Source organism: Stegostoma tigrinum, chromosome 30 (genome assembly GCF_030684315.1).
Source record: "Stegostoma tigrinum isolate sSteTig4 chromosome 30, sSteTig4.hap1, whole genome shotgun sequence".
NCBI lineage: Eukaryota > Metazoa > Chordata > Chondrichthyes > Orectolobiformes > Stegostomatidae > Stegostoma > Stegostoma tigrinum.
In genome coordinates this window covers 45,466,613-45,483,078 of record NC_081383.1, presented here as the reverse complement: position 1 = coordinate 45,483,078, position 16,466 = coordinate 45,466,613, and the positions used below count along the sequence as shown (strand labels likewise).

General features: G+C 47.3%; 1 protein-coding gene across 4 annotated transcripts in view; it reads left to right on the top strand.

Annotated features, from left to right (window-relative positions):
• Positions 1-1,717: 1,717 nt before the first annotated feature.
• The window catches only part of LOC125466065 (cystinosin-like), a 71,167-nt gene continuing 56,418 nt past the window's right edge, over positions 1,718-16,466 (top strand). Inside the window, exons 1-2 of one of the 4 annotated variants that reach the window (XM_048560192.2) lie at positions 1,718-1,840; positions 5,420-5,503. In XM_048560192.2, coding sequence (XP_048416149.2) covers positions 5,440-5,503 — 64 coding nt within the window. In that variant the 5' untranslated portion in view covers positions 1,718-1,840; positions 5,420-5,439. Of the gene's footprint in view, positions 1,841-5,291; positions 5,316-5,419; positions 5,504-16,466 lie in introns of those variants that run through there. The other 3 variants (XM_048560189.2, XM_048560190.2, XM_048560191.2) reach the window with 3 other exon arrangements.

The following is a 16,466-nucleotide window of genomic DNA, read 5'->3' as shown; positions in this document are numbered from 1 at the left end:
CAGAGCGCAATCAATGAACATAGACAAACTGCACCTCCTCCACGATATCCCTCAACAAGGATGTGTCCTCAGCTCCCTACTGTACTCCATGTACACCCAGAACTGTGTAGCCAAATTCCGAATGAATGCATTCTACAGGTTTGCTGATGACACCACCATGGTAGGATGGATATCAAACAAAAATGATTTAGGATACAGAAAGGAGAGGTGTTGTGGTGCAATGATAACAATCTCTCTCTCAATGTTGGCAATACAAAAGAGCTGATCATTGACTTCAGGAAGAGGATGACACGCCCCATCTACATCAATGGAGAGGATCGAGAGCGTCAAGTTCCTAGAAATGACAATAACCAACGTGTCCTGGATCTCCCACGTAGATGTGACAGTCACGAAGGCACAACAACACCTCTTCTTCCTCAGGCATTTTAGGAAATTCAGCATGTCCATAAGGACCCTCACCAAATTTTACAGATGCTCCATACAAAGCATGCTATCCAGGTGCAAAACAGCCTAGTATGGCAACTATTCTGATCAGGACTGCAAGAAACTATGGAAAGTTGTGTGCATAGCCCAGACCAACATGAAAGCCAACATCTCACTCATGGATTCCATTTACACTTCTGGTTGCCGTGGAAAGCCTGCCAACATCATCAAAGACCCGTCCCACCCTGGGGGATGCTCTCCAACAACATTTTCCATTAGGCAGAATATACAGAGCTTGAACACACACACCAAGAGGTTCAAGAACAGCTTCTTCCCTGCCATTATTAGACTGATGAATGGACTTTCTCCTTCAAATAATGTTGATCTTGCTCACGTTGGTCTTGTTTTGTCCACTTCCTGTGCATTGTTACCTGAAGTCTGTGGCAGCGGAAGCATGCTTGCCTCGGTTATCCACTGAGTTCTTGAATACACTCCAGTCTGCCCATTTCAAGCAGTCCTGGAGAAGCTGTTCCTCTGCCTCAAGCCAACATTCCACTATTTTCTGTGAAGGATCCTCCTGTCTCAGCTTCTGCTTGTAAGATGGGAGGAGGAACACTGCATTGTGATCTGAGACAATGCAGTGTGGAACTGGAGGAACACAGCAGGCCAGGCAGCATCAGAGAAGCAGGAAAGCTGACATTTTGGGTCAGGAAGGGTCCTGCTCCTCTGATGCTGTCTGTCCTGCTGTGTTCCTCCAGCTCCACACTGTATTGTCTCTGACTCCAGCATCTGCACATCTTGCTTTGCTATTTCTTGCTATATTGATTTGGACTTTCAACAGTGACTTATCATGGAAACCCCTCAATCATCCAACAATTTGTAGAGCTGGATGAACATAGCAAGCCAAGCAGCATCAGAGGAGCAGGAAGGCTGACGTTTCGGACCTAAGCTCTTTGGCCCGAAGGGTCTAGGCCCGAAACGTCAGGTTTCCGGATCTTCTGAAGCTGCTTGACCTGCTGTGTTCATTCAGCTCTACACCTTGCTGCCTCAGATTCTCCAGCATCTGCAGTTCCTACTATTTCTCAATCGTCCAACAATTGCCAATCACAAGGTCTGGACGTGCCCAGTGCCAATCATGACCGTGCCCCGCCCACCGTGGATCGTCACCGGGCCGCGCCCCTTTGCTCCAGACCACGCCCACCGCCCTTTGGCCCTGACCACGCCTATTTCAACCGGCAACCTGTTCCCTAATCATGAGTGCGCGTGAGCGAGAGAGGGTTTCGCCCTCCAGGAAGAAGCCAGCGATTCAAGGGAATGGGTCACATGACTGAGCCTGGGGCGGGTTCTGTGCGCACGACGCGGGAAGTGAGCAGCGGGAGCGCGCGCTGAGCCTCGTTCCTCACCTGTCTCTCCTTCAGTAAGTATGTTATGTCTGGGGTGGGAGATTTGTGTGCCCCTGGGGAGGTTACTGTTGGGCGAAGCGGGGTTGAATACCGTGTCAAAGACAGACATTGCAGTAAAAACTCAGCCGGTCTGGCAGCGAGTGTGGAGAGAAATCAGAGTTAACGTCTCGGGATCGAGTTCCTCAGAACCGTACACAGTGGAGTGGGTTCGGTAATTCCTCAGCAAGATCAGTGTCGGGGTCGTGTGTCTGTAAATCCTCAGGAAGATCAGTATTAGGTCGGCTTCATAGAATCTCCATAGTGTGGAAACAGGCCATTCGACCCATCGGAGATAATGGGAACTGCAGATGCTGGAGAATCCAAGATAATAAAGTGTGGGGCTGGATGAACACAGCAGGCCAAGCAGCATCTCAGGAGCACAAAAGCTGACGTTTCGGGCCTAGACCCTTCATCAGAGACGGGGATGGGGAGAGAGTCCTGGAATAAATAGGAGGAGAGGGGGAGGCGGACCGAAGATGGGTAGAGGAGAAGATAGGTGGAGAGGAGAGTATAGGTGGGAAGGTAGGGAGGGGATAGGTCAGTCCAGGGAAGACGGACAGGTCAAGGAGGTGGGATGAGGTTAGTAGGTAGGAGATGGAGGTGTGGCTTGGGGTGGGAGGAGGGGATGGGTGGGAGGAAGAACAGGTTTGGGAGGCAGAGACAGGTTGGACTGGTTGTGGGATGCAGTGGGTGGAGGGGAAGAGCTGGGCTGGTTGTGTGGTGCAGTGGGGGGAGGGGACGAACTGGGCTGGTTTTGGGATGCGGTGGGGGAAGGGGAGATTTTGAAGCTGGTGAAGTCCACATTGATACCATTGGGCTGCAGTGTTCCCAACCGGAATATGAGTTGCTGTTCCTGCAACCTTCGGGTGGCATCATTGTGGCACTGCAGGAGGCCCATGATGGACATGTCATCTAAAGAATGGGAGGGGGAGTGGAAATGGTTTGCGACTGGGAGGTGCAGTTGTTTATTGCGAACCGAGTGGAGATGTTCTGCAAAGCGGTCCCCAAGCCTCCGCTTGGTTTCCCCAATGTAGAGGAAGCCACACCAGGTACAGTGGATGCAGTATACCACATTGGCAGATGTGCAGGTGAACCTCTGCTTAATGTGGAATGCCATCTTGGGGCCTGGGATAGGGGTGAAGGAGGAGGTGTGGGGGCAAGTGTAGCATTTCCTGCGGTTGCAGGGGAAGGTGCTGGGTGTGGTGGGGTTGGAGGGCAGTGTGGAGCGAACAAGGGAGTCACGGAGAGAGTAGTCTCTCCGGAAAGCAGACAGGGGTGGGGATGGAAAAATGTCTTGGGTGGTGGGGTCGGCTAGTAGATGGCGGAAGTGTCGGAGGATGATGCGTCGTATCCAGAGGTTGGTGGGGTGGTGTGTGAGAACGAGGGGGATCCTCTTTGGGCGGTTGTGGCGGGGGCGGGGTGTGAGGGATGTGTTGCGGGAAATGAGGGAGACGCGGTCAAGGGCGTTCTCGATCACTATGGAGTGAAAGTTGCGGTCCTTGAAGAACTTGGACATCTGGGATGTGCGGGAGTAAATTCCATCCTCTATTCCCAATTCCTCCGCCTCCGCCGCATCTGCTCCCACGATGAGGCATTCCACTCCCACACATCCTAGATGTCCAAGTTCTTCAAGGACCGCAACTTTCCCCCCACAGTGAACGAGCACGCCCTCCACCGCATTTCCCGCAACACATCCCTCACACCCCGCCCCCGCCACAACCGCCCAAAGAGGATCCCCCTCGTTCTCACACACCACCCCACCAACCTCCGGATACAACGCATCATCCTCCAACACTTCCGCCATCTACAATCCGACCCCACCACCCAAGACATTTTTCCATCCCCACTCCTGTCTGCTTTCCGGAGAGACCACTCCCTCTGTGACTCCCTTGTTCGCTCCACACTGCCCTCCAACCCCACCACACCCGGCACCTTCCCCTGCAACCGCAGGAAATGCTACACTTGCCCCCACACCTCCTCCCTCACCCCTATCCCAGGCCCCAAGATGACATTCCACATTGGCAGATGTGCACGTGAACCTCTGCTTAATGTGGTATACTGCATCCACTGTACCTTGTGTGGCTTCCTCTACATTGGGGAAACCAAGCGGAGCCTTGGGGACCGCTTTGCAGAACATCTCCGCTCGGTTCGCAATAAACAACTGCACCTCCCAGTCACAAACCATTTCCACTCCCCCTCCCAGTCTTTAGATGATATGTCCATCATGGGCCTCCTGCAGTGCCACAATGATGCCACCCGAGGGTTGCAGGAACAGCAACTCATATTCCGATTGGGAACCTTGCAGCCCAATGGTATCAAATGTGGACTTCACCAGCTTCAAAATCTCCCCTTCTCCCACCGCATCCCAAAACCAGCCCAGTTCATCCCCTCCCCCCACTGCACCACACAACCAGTCCAACCTGTCTCTGCCTCCCTAACCTGTTCTTTCTTTCACCCATCCCTTCCTCCCACCCCAAGCCGCACCTCCATCTCCTACCTCCCTTGACCTGTCCGTCTTCCCTGGACTGACCTATCCCCTCCCCCTCTCTCCCTACTCATTCGACCCATCGACTCTACACTGACCCTCTGAAAGGCATCCCACCCAGGACCAACCTATCCCGTAAGCCTGCATTTCCCTTGGCCAGCCCACCGAGCCTGTGCATCCCTGGACGCTGTGAGCAATTTAGCATGGCAAGACCTCCTAACCTGCACATCTTTGAACTGTGGGAGGAAACCCCTGGAGACACGGGAGAATGTGCAAACTCCACTTAGGCGGTTCCCAAAGAGATCCCTGGCGCTGTGAGGCGGCTAACCATTGAGCTGACATGCTGTGTCTGTGCTTTCAAGATTGTCGGTGTAGGCGAGGGAGTTGTGGGGAGCTGCTATATTCCCTCGCTGTGCTACAGGATAGCTGATTGCATTCTGAAGAAGAGTCACTGGGGTCAAACTGTTTAACTCTTTGACTCTACAGAGCTGCAGAGATTCTCGAGCATTTCCTGATTTTGTGCTTATCCTTCCTCTGGCAATGGTAAAAATGTGACTCTGGTTTAAAGATAATTTAATGCTTTTTTAATGTTTACTTTTAAAACTTTTTTTTTTGTTAACTGATACTGTTCAGGAAGTGGTATTGTTACAGATGGGCATGATCTTGAATGTGATTGAGGGTTAAATCGTGTCTCCCACTCCTGTTTTAACACTCCTTAATTGAGGTGATAAACTTTTGATATGTAGAGTTTTTAAGGAATGTGGAATTATAGTGAGTAAATGGAGTCACCCAGGACCTGATTGAATGGTGGAGCAGACTGGAGGTTCCTGTTGTCGGTGGAGGTCCCAGTCAAATTCAACCATACTGATCATAAGTAGACGTCAAACACTGGAAATACACAAGGGCTTCACATCTGAGCAAAAAGTGCACCTAACACTTTGGAATAAATCTATGCTAGAAAAAGGGTAATGTTACTTGTCAAGATTGTGATGTTATTTGTATTTTTATTTACCAGTTACTGCAGTTCCTCCAGGATAATTGTTTACTAATGCTGTTCATTTCCTCCCAGCATAGGTTTAAACCTGAAGCATGAAGCGTCCTGTAGTGCTGTCACTGTCCATCTGCTGTTTGTTCAATTGCACACTGAAAGGTGGTAAGTATTACAACATAAGACCATAAGATATAAAAGCTGAAACAAGCCCTTCAGCCCATCAAATCTGCTCCACATATCAAAGAGATCATAGCTCCACTTTCCTGCCTTTTCCCCATCATCTTTGATCCACTTGCTGATTGGAAGGCAACACTTAATGACCTAGCCTCTACAGCCCTCTGCTGTAAAGAATTCCTCAGATTTACAATCCTCTGAGAAAAGGAATTCCTCCTCATCTTTGTTTTTAATGAATGATCTCTTACTGAGTTTATGCTTCTAGACCCTAGACTTCCCCAGAAGGAAACAAATCTTTCTGCATCTATCCTGTGAAGTTTCCTAAGAATCTGTAGCTTCAATAAGATTGTCTGTGACTTATCTAATGTATCAAAGTATGGGCCTAACTTATTCAACTTCTCCTCATGAGACAGTCTCTCCATGATCAGCATAGTGAATCTTCTCTGAACTGCCTCCAATGTCATTACACCTTTCCCCAGATAAGGGGTCCAAAGTGGTTCAGTATTGCAGCTTATCACAGGACGTTCAGAAACTCGTGATCAATCAGGCAAAATCAAAATTGTTTTGTGAAATGAAACTTGTTTGACAAATGCATCTGAGTTATTCTGAGGATGCAACAAACAAGGTGGATAAAGGGGAAATCAGTAGATGCATTTTTGTTTTTTTGCCCATTTGGTAAGGAGCCGCATAAAAAGTTCATGCAAAGATTGGAGCTCATGACATTTGAAGTAATATGTCAGAATGGATAAAGGTTTGGTTAACAAACAAGAAACCAAGAATCAGAATAAATGGGTCATTTTCAGTTAGTGTGCAGTGTCCCAGGGATCAGTGCCAGAGCCTCAACTATTTACGTTTTATATTGATTACTTGGATGAAAAGACTGACTGTATTACAGCCAAACCTGCTGACAACACGAAGGTTGGTAGGAAAGCAAGATGCGAGGAAGAAGCATGGAGCCTGCAAAGAAATGCAGATTGTTTAATTGAGCTAATTTTTTAAAAAAGTGTGGAAATGAAAAGGAAAATCGTGCTATTTAAATGGGGATGACAAAGCATTGTGCTATAGAGGGATCCCTGTGCATAAAACAAACTGTTACCAGACAGGCACAGCAATTAATTGGAAAGGCAAATGAAATGATAGCCTTTATTGCAAGGTGCAGGATGTTTGAAGGTAGGAATGCCATGCTACAACACTATAGGGCATTGATGTGACTACATGTGAACAATTTTGGTTACTGTACTGAAAAATGGACATACATCGGCTCATCAGAGATTGCTCTCTAAGTAGATCCCTAAATGAAGGGGTTTGGTCTGTGAGAAAAATTTAGAACATGTTGGGCCTTTCAGATTGGAGTTTAGATGAAATAGAGGTGATCTTATTGAAACGATCTTCACCCTGTTCCCCTGATGGGGGAAATCTCATACTATGGGTACACAGTTTTTAAAAATAATGGGTGTCCCAGTTAAGATGGAGATGAGGAATTACCTCTCTGGTCATTAGTCTGTGGTATTCTCTTTCCCCAGACAGCAGTGGAGGTTGTCATTAAATATGTTCAAGGTTGAGTTGGACAAATTTTGATCAGAAGGGAGTTGAGGATTGTGAGAAGCAGGCAGTAAAGTATAAACCACAATCAGTCCAACCGTGTTCATAATGAATGCCAAACAGGCTTGAGGGTCAGTGGCCTGCTTCTGTTCTTTATGATTTGACTTTATACTCCCCACTTCCACAAAACTTCAGTCTGGTGTAATTTGTAGATTCATCCCCAGTCCAGATTATTCATGTAAATTATGATTGACAGTGATCCCAACACTTGAACCTTTAAAGAGCACTATCCTTCAACTTGAATAACTTTACCTTATTATTTGATTTCTATTTCTCGCCCTAAACTGTTTCCCTGCTGTGCTATAGTGTATTGAAGACCATGCTACACAAATCCAAATACATGACATTTGTATAGAAGATATTTACAGATTCTGTTCACTTTTCAATGAATTCTGTCGTGATTTAGGTCTTCAGAATATGCTTGATTTAATTTGTTTTCTAATTTCTGATGATCTTTGTCTGATTCTTGTAGCATTCCAGTCACTGAGCTGACTGATCTATAATTCACAGGTCCTGTTCTATCTGTCTTTTCAATCTGACAATTGTGTGTTACCTGTTCTACGGTGTGCGTATCTTTTATGTGAGGTTATATTGCCATTCTGTAGTGACCCTATCTTGTGTATGTATTGTTTTGGAAATATAATGGCTGTTGGAACTTGTTGAAAATGCTCACTAAGTCAAAACTGGATGCTGGTTTCTGTTTGGAACAAAATTACTCAGATTCAGTTCCTCCTCTTGTCTGACATCTGACGAATGTGTAAACCTTCAGCTCTGCACCATGATCTTAGTCAAAATGCTGAATGTTTCCAGTCTCCTTTACCACAAAACAGACATAGACCTTAAATTGCCTTAGGGTTCAGATTCTTTTTTCTATTCATTTTTATTTTGTGGGATGTGGGCGTCACTGGCTAGCCAGCATTTCTTGCCTGTCTCTAGTTGCCTTTGAGAGGGTGGTAGCGAGCTGACTTCTTGAATCGCTGCAGTCTCCCTTCAGAGTTGACCCACAATCCTATTAGGGAGGGAATTCCAGGAATTTGACCCAGCGATGCTGAAGGAACGGCAGTATATTTCCAAGTCAGAATGGTGAGTTGATTTGGAGGTGGTGGTGTTCCCATATATCTGCTGCCCTTGTCCTGCTAGATGGAAGTGGTTGTGGGTTTGGAAGGTGCTATCTGAGGATCTTTTAGTTAATTTCTGCAGCGCACCTTGTCGATAGCACACACTGCTGCTGAGCATTGGTGGTGGAGGGAGTGGATGCTTGGTGATGTAGTGCCTGGATGGTGTCAAGGTTCTTGAGTAGTGTTGGGGCTGCATTCTTACAGGCAAGTGGGGAGTATTCCATCACACTCCTGACTTGTGCTTTGTAGATGGTGGACAGGCTTTGAGGAGTCAGGAAGTGTGTTACTCAGATGAGTTATGAATGCTGTAAAACCAAAATCATAGAATCCCTACAGTATGGAAAGAGGCCATATGGTTCATCCAATCCTCAAAACCCTTTCAAGAGCACCCCACCCAGACCCAAACCTCCACCCTATTCCTGAAACCCTGATTTACCATGGCCATTCCACTAGCCTGCACATCCCTGGACACCAGGGGGCAATTTAACATGGCTAATCCATTTAACCTGCACATGTTTGGACTTCAGGAGGAAACCAGGCACCCAGTGGAAGCCCACAAAGAGAACACGGAAATTTCACGCGCTCCCCCAAGACTGGAATCAGACCCGGATCCCTGGTGCTATGAGGCAGCGGTGCAGACCGCTGAGGCACCATGCTGCCCACTTGAAAAGCTGCATTTGATAAGGTGGAGAATGGGATGTTGAATTGCACTACAGTTCACTAGGACAAAATTACATTTTGTATTATGTCTTGAACTATTGTATTTGTTTTGAGAGCATGTAAATCCAGTAATGTTTCAGTGATTATTGTGGTCTGTGCAGCTGGTAACTGCTTCTGTGGGACTTTGCCACTGCAACACAGGTGTGTTTAAACTAAGTAATGGGGGGGAGGGGCCAAACTGGAAATTTAAGAATGAAGTTAAAGGGAAAGTGAGAATAAGAGAGGTTAAGAGAGACCACAGAATAAACAGAGCAGAAAACTCAAGAAGGGGTTGTACAGTATGGCCAAGTGAAATAGGGATTGATAGGAAGGGTGAAGGGAGAAACAAATTAAAAAATATTATATATGAATGCATGAAGCATAAGAAATAAGATGGATGAGCTTGAGGCTCAGTTGGAACTTGGCAAGTATGATGTTGTGGGGATAACTGAGACGTGGCTTCAAGTGGACAGGGCCTGGGAAATGAATATTCAAGGCTATACGTGCTATCGAAAGGACAGACTGATGGGCAGAGGGGGTGGGGTAGCCCTATTAGTGAGGAATGATATTTGGTCCCTTGCGAGGGGGGACATAGAGTCAGGAGATGTAGAGTCAGTATGGATAGAGCTGAGAAATTCTAAGGGTAGAAAGACTCTAATGGGAGTTATCTACAGGCCCCCAAACAGTAGTCAGGAGGTAGGGTGCAAGTTGAATCAGGAGTTGAAATTGGCCTGTTGCAAAGGTAGCACTACAGTTGTTATGGGAGATTACAACATGCGGGTAGACTGGGAGAATCAGGATGGTAGTGGACCCCAAGAAAGGGAGTTTGTAGAGTGTCTTCAAGATGGATTCTTGGAACAGCTTGTACCGGAGCCTACCAGGGAGGAGGCACATCTGGATCTGGTGTTGTGCAATGAACCGGATTTCATCAGGGACCTCAAAGTAAAGGAGCCATTAGGAGGTAGTGTCCATTATAAGATAAGTTTTAATCTGCAGTAGGAGAAGGGAGAATCGGAACTGTCAGTACTGCAGTTGAATAAAGGGAACTATGGAGCTGTGAGGGAGGAGCTGGCCAAAGTTCAGTGGCACAATACCCTAGCAGGGATGGCAGTGGAACAACAAAGGCAGGTATTTCTGGACATAATGCAGAAGGTGCAGGATCAGTTCATACCAAAGAGGAAGAAAGATCCTAAGGGGAAGCGGGGGCAGCCGTGCCTGATGAGGGAAGTTAAGGACTGTATAAAAATAAGAAGTAGTATAACATAGCAAAGATGAGTGGGAAGCTTTTAAAGAGCAACAGCGGATAACTAAAAAGGCAATACACGGAAAAAATGAGCTATGAAAGAAAACTGGCCAAAAATATAAAGGAGGATAGTAAAAGCTTTTGTAGGTATGTGAAAAGAAAAACAAAATGGTTGAGACTAAAATTGGGCCCTTGAAGTCAGAAACGGGTGAATTTATTATGGGGAACAAGGAAATGGCAGATGAGTTGAACAGGTACTTTGGATCTGTCTTCACTAGGAAGACACAAGCAATCTATCTCCTTCCCAAAATCCACAAACCTGCCTGCCCTGGTCGACCCATCGTCTCAGCCTGCTCCTGCCCCACCGAACTCATCTCCACCTATCTGGACTCCATTTTCTCCCCTTTGGTCCAGGAACTCCCCACCTATGTCCATGACACCACCCACGCCCTCCACCTCCTCCAGGACTTCCAATTCCCTGGCCCCCAACACCTCATATTCACCATGGACGTCCAGTCCCTGTACACCTGCATTCCGCATGGAGATGGCCTCAAGGCCCTCCGCTTCTTCCTGTCCCGCAGGCCCGACCAGGCCCCCTCCACCGACACTCTCATCCGCCTAGCGGAACTCGTCCTCACACTCAACAACTTCTCTTTTGACTCCTCCCACTTCCTACAGACTAAGAGGGTGGCCATGGGCACCCGCATGGGCCCCAGCTATGCCTGCCTCTTTGTAGGTTACGTGGAACGGTCCATCTTCCGCACCTACACAGGCCCCAAACCCCACCTCTTCCTCCGGTACATTGATGACTGTATCGGCGCCGCCTCTTGCTCCCCAGAGGAGCTCGAACAGTTCATCCACTTCACCAACACCTTCCACCCCAACCTTCAGTTCACCTGGGCCATCTCCAGCACATCCCTCACCTTCCTGGACCTCTCAGTCTCCATCTCAGGCAACCAGCTTGCAACTGATGTCCATTACAAGCCCACCGACTCCCACAGCTACCTAGAATACACCTCCTCCCACCCACCCTCCTGCAAAAATTCCATCCCCTATTCCCAATTCCTCCGCCTCCGCCGCATCTGCTCCCACGATAAGACATTCCACTCCCGCACATCCCAGATGTCCAAGTTCTTTAAGGACCGCAACTTCCCCCCCACGGTGATTGAGAACGCCCTTGACCGCGTCTCCCGCATTTCCCGCGACACATCCCTCACACCCCGCCCCCGCCACAACCGCCCCAAGAGGATCCCCCTCGTTCTCACACACCACCCTACCAACCTCCGGATACAACGCATTATCCTCCGACACTTCCGCCATTTACAATCCGACCCCACCACCCAAGACATTTTTCCATCCCCACCCCTGTCTGCTTTCCGGAGAGACCACTCTCTCCGTGACTCCCTTGTTCGCTCCACACTGACCTCCAACCCCACCACACCCGGCACCTTCCCCTGCAACCGCAGGAAATGCTACACTTGTCCCCACACCTCCTCCCTCACCCCCATCCCAGGCCCCAAGACGACATTCCACATTAAGCAGAGGTTCACCTGCACATCTGCCAATGTGGTATACTGCATCCACTGTACCCGGTGCGGCTTTCTCTACATTGGGGAAACCAAGCGGAGGCTTGGGGACCGCTTTGCAGAACACCTCCGCTCAGTTCGCAACAAACAACTGCACCTCCCAGTCGCAAACCATTTCCACTCCCCCTCCCATTCTCTTGATGACATGTCCATCATGGGCCTCCTGCACTGCCACAATGATGCCACCCGAAGGTTGCAGGAACAGCAACTCATATTCCGCCTGGGAACCCTGCAGCCATATGGTATCAATGTGGACTTCACCAGTTTCAAAATCTCCCCTTCCCCCACTGCATCCCTCAACCAGCCCAGTTCATCCCCTCCCCCCACTGCACCACACAACCAGCCCAGCTCTTCCCCCCCACCCACTGCATCCCAAAACCAGTCCAACCTGTCTCTGCCTCCCTAACCGGTTCTTCCTCTCACCCATCCCTTCCTCCCACCCCAAGCCGCACCCCCAGCTACCTACTAACCTCATCCCACCTCCTTGACCTGTCCGTCTTCCCTGGACTGACCTATCCCCTCCCTACCTCCCCACCTACACCCTCTCCACCTATCTTCTTTACTCTCCATCTTCGGTCCGCCTCCCCCTCTCTCCCTATTTATTCCAGTTCCCTCCCCCCATCCCCCTCTCTGATGAAGGGTCTAGGCCCGAAACGTCAGCTTTTGTGCTCCTGAGATGCTGCTTGGCCTGCTGTGTTCATCCAGCCTCACATTTTATTATCTAGCAATCTCCCAGATGCAGTAGTGGCTGAAGGACCGAGGGTAATGGACGAACTGAAAGGTATTTATATTAGGCAGGAAATGGTGTTGGATAGACTGTTAGGTCTGAAGGCTGATAAGTCCCCGAGACCTGATGGTCTGCATCCCAGGGTACTTAAGGAGGTGGCTGTAGAAATTGTGGACGAGTTGGTAATTATTTTCCAAGGTTCTATAGGTTCTGGATCAGTTCCTGCGGATTAGAGGGTGGCAAATGTTGTCCCACTTTTCAAGAAACGGGGGAGAGAGAAAACAGGAAATTATAGACCGGTTAGCTTGACGTCAGTGGTGGGTAAGATGCTGGAGTCAATTATAAAAGATGAAATTACGACTCGTTTGGATAGCAGTAACAGAATAGGTCAGAGTTAGCATGGATTTATGAAGGGGAAATCGTACTTGGCTAATCTTCTGGAATTTTTTTGAGGATGTATCTATGAAGATGCATAAGGGAGAACCAGTGGATGTAGTGTACCTGGACTTTCAGAAAGCCTTTGATAAAGTTCCGCATAGGAGATTGGTGAACAAAATTACGGCACATGGTATTGGTAGCAAAATGCTGAGTTGGATTGAAAATTGGCTGGCTGACAGGAAGCAAAGAGTAGTGATAAACTGGTCTTTTTCGGAATGGCGGGCAGTGACCAGTGGGGTACCACAAGGTTCGGTGCTGGGACCGCAGCTGTTTACGATATATATTAATGATATAGACGAAGGCATTAGAAGTAATATTAGCAAATTTGCTGATGACACAAAGTTGGGTGGCAGTGTGAAATGTGAGGAGGATGTTATTAGAATACAGGGTGACTTGGACAGGCTAGGTGAGTGGATGGATGTGTGGCAGATGCAGTTTAATGTGGATAAATGTGTGGTTCTACACTTTGGCAAGAACAGGAAGGCAGATTACTATCTCAATGGAGTCAAGTTAGGTAAAGGGGAGGCACAGCGAGATCTAGGTGTTCTTGTACATCAGTCAATGAAAGCAAGCATGCAGGTACAGCAGGTAGTGAAGAAAGCTAATAGCATGCTGGCCTTTATTACAAGAGGAATTGAGTATAGGAGCAAAGTGGTCCTTCTGCAGCTGTACAGGGCCCTGGTGAGACTGCACCTGGAGTATTGTGAGAAGTTTTGGTCTCCCAATTTGAGGATGGGCATTCTTGCTATTGAGGGAATGCAGCGTAGGTTCACGAGGTCAATTCCCGGAATGGCGGGACTATCATATGTTGAAAGATTGGAGCGAGTGGGCTTGTATACACTTGAGTTTAGAAGGATGAGGGGATTTGATTGAGACGTATAAGATTATTAAGGGATTGGACACTCTGGAGGCAGGAAGCATGTTTCTGCTGATGGGTGAGTCCAGGACCAGAGGACACAGTTTAAAAGTAAGGGGTAGGCCATTTAGAACAGAGTTGAAGAAAAACTTCTTCACCCAGAGAGTGGTGGATATATGGAATGCTCTGCCCCAGAAGGCAGTGGATGCTAACTCTCTGGATACTTTCAAGAAAGAAATAGTGGCATCAAGGGTTATGGGTATAAGGCAGGAACAGGATACTGATTGTGGATGATCAGCCATGATCATAATGAATGGTGGTGCTGGATTGAAGGGCCGAATGGCCTACTCCAGCGTCTATTGTCTATTGACATTTACGTTGTTCTTACCATTTTGCTTGTTGGGATTTGCATTTATTTGTGGTTTTTGGCCCTTCCGGTTTCTGGTGTACAAAGATTGCGTTGTACAATGCAAGCTATACGGCTGACCTTCCTTTAAAGAGTGATCACTCTGGCAGCAAAGTGGTTAGTTGCTTGGTGGTTTAACCCATCCTGTATTTGTGCTTTATTTGGAAGCAGAACTGAAAGACCATTGCGCCTGCGCCTGCACCTACCACAGTCTATGGCCTAGGCCACCTTCCTTCAGCATTATATCAGAACCAGGAGCAGGCCATTTGACACTTGTCTGTTCTGCCATTCAGAAAATCAGATCAGCCAAGTTCATGGTCTGTTCTGTATAGCCCTTGATTCCCTTGTAGTTCAGACATTTGACTGTCTCAGCTTTGAATGGCTGTCTGGCGTGAAGAATTTCAAAACTTCTGGAACCTATGGGAGAAGGAATTCCTTCCCTTTCTATTTTTAAATGGGAAAACCCTTGGCTGTAAGATCTTTTGGAGGGGGAACGTATTCTGCCCTGCCAATAACCCTCATAAGGTTCAATAAGAACCGCTTCATTTTTCTAAATTCACCCAACTTCACTAAACTTTTTCAAACTCTTAAGTCTTCCCCTCCTCAATTTTTTTCTCTGATCTTTCTTAAAATAGTTTGAGATTGGAGTTTCTTTAGCAAGACCTGTATTTACTTCCCGTCCCCAGGTGCTTTTGAGAAGGTGATGCTGAGCTGACTTCTTGAACTGTTACGGTCCATGTGGTGCAGGTTGACCCACAAATGTGCATAGTACTGTTGAAAGGAAGTTTTAGGATTTTTATCCAGTGACAGTGAGGGAATGCTGGTTATAATTCTAAAGTAGGATGGTATGTGGTTTGAAGGGGAAATTCCAGGTGTTAGTCTTCCTATGCATTTCCTGGTGGCTTTGTTCTGCTTGGTGATTGGGAGTTATTGTGTGCACTTGAGGAGTGTAGCATCACTGCCTAGGTCAGCATTTATTGCCTATCCTTGCTCGCAGTTCAGAAGGTAATGGTGGTGGTCTTCCTGAACTGCTGAACTCCATGTGGTGTTGGTACTCCCACAATGTTTTTATGGAGGGAATTCCAGGATTTTGACCCACTCCCTCCACCAGTGGCACTCAATAGCAGCAGTGTGTACTATCCACAAGATGCACTGCGGAAATTCACCAGCGATCCTTCGACAGCACCTTTCCAAACTGTTGATTGCTTCCATCTAGAAGGATATGGACAGCAGATACACAGGAACACCACCACCTTGATTTGGAAACTCATCAGCATTCTTCCTTGTTGCTGTGTCAAAATCCTGGAATTTCCTCCCGAACAGTATTGTGGATCTATCTACAGTGTATAGACTGCATTGGTTCAAGAAGGCAGCACACCACCACCTTCTCGAGGGCAGCTAGGGACAGACAATAAATGCTAGCCGAGCCAGTGGCACCTGAGTCCTGTAAGTGAATTAGAAACAAGTGCGTCCTTTAGATCATATACACTGTTACTGCTGTGAATCAGTGGGGAAAGGAATGAACGTTGAATATTGTGGATGAGGTGTCAGTCAAATGGGCTTCTTTAGTCCTGGCTGGTGTTGAGTATCGAGTGTCGGTGAAGCTGTACTCATGTAGCAAGGTATTCCATCAATCTCCTAACTTATGGCTCCCAAATGGTAGACTGACAGCTGGGAAGCGATGGATTACTTCCAGCAGAGTACCCAGTTTCTGAATTGTTCTTGTAACCACAGTATTCTTATTGCCTATTTTAGTGAAGATTTGATCATTGATCTTCCAGGACTTTGAAAATATGGCATTAAGTGATAATAATACTATTCGTTGTCAAGGGAGGTTAAATATTCTGACAGTGCAAATACTTGGTAGTTGTGGGGTGAAAATGTCATTTAGCCCCTGCCTAAATGTTGTTCAGGTCTTGTTGCATATGGATGTGTACTGCAGAGTTATTGCAATGTCTGTTATCTTTTGCTAATTTGAATATTGTGTTATCTAGGAACGTGTGAGGCCTCCAGTGCTGTGGGGTTTTGATTAATTCTTCTAATTCTGCTTCTGAAATCCCAATTACCCCATAAGTCAACACAAATGGAGAAGTTAATATGACTATATGACTGCATCACCTAATAAGGGAATGAAAAATATGCCTCAAGGAATTTTCCAGAAAAGCCCTAAAAAAACCCTGGAATAGAGGAACAAAAGTTTTGGTGAGGCTGCAGCTGGAATTGTATGAAATTTTGGTATCTGTATTTAAGGTAAAATATATTTGCATTGCAAGTTG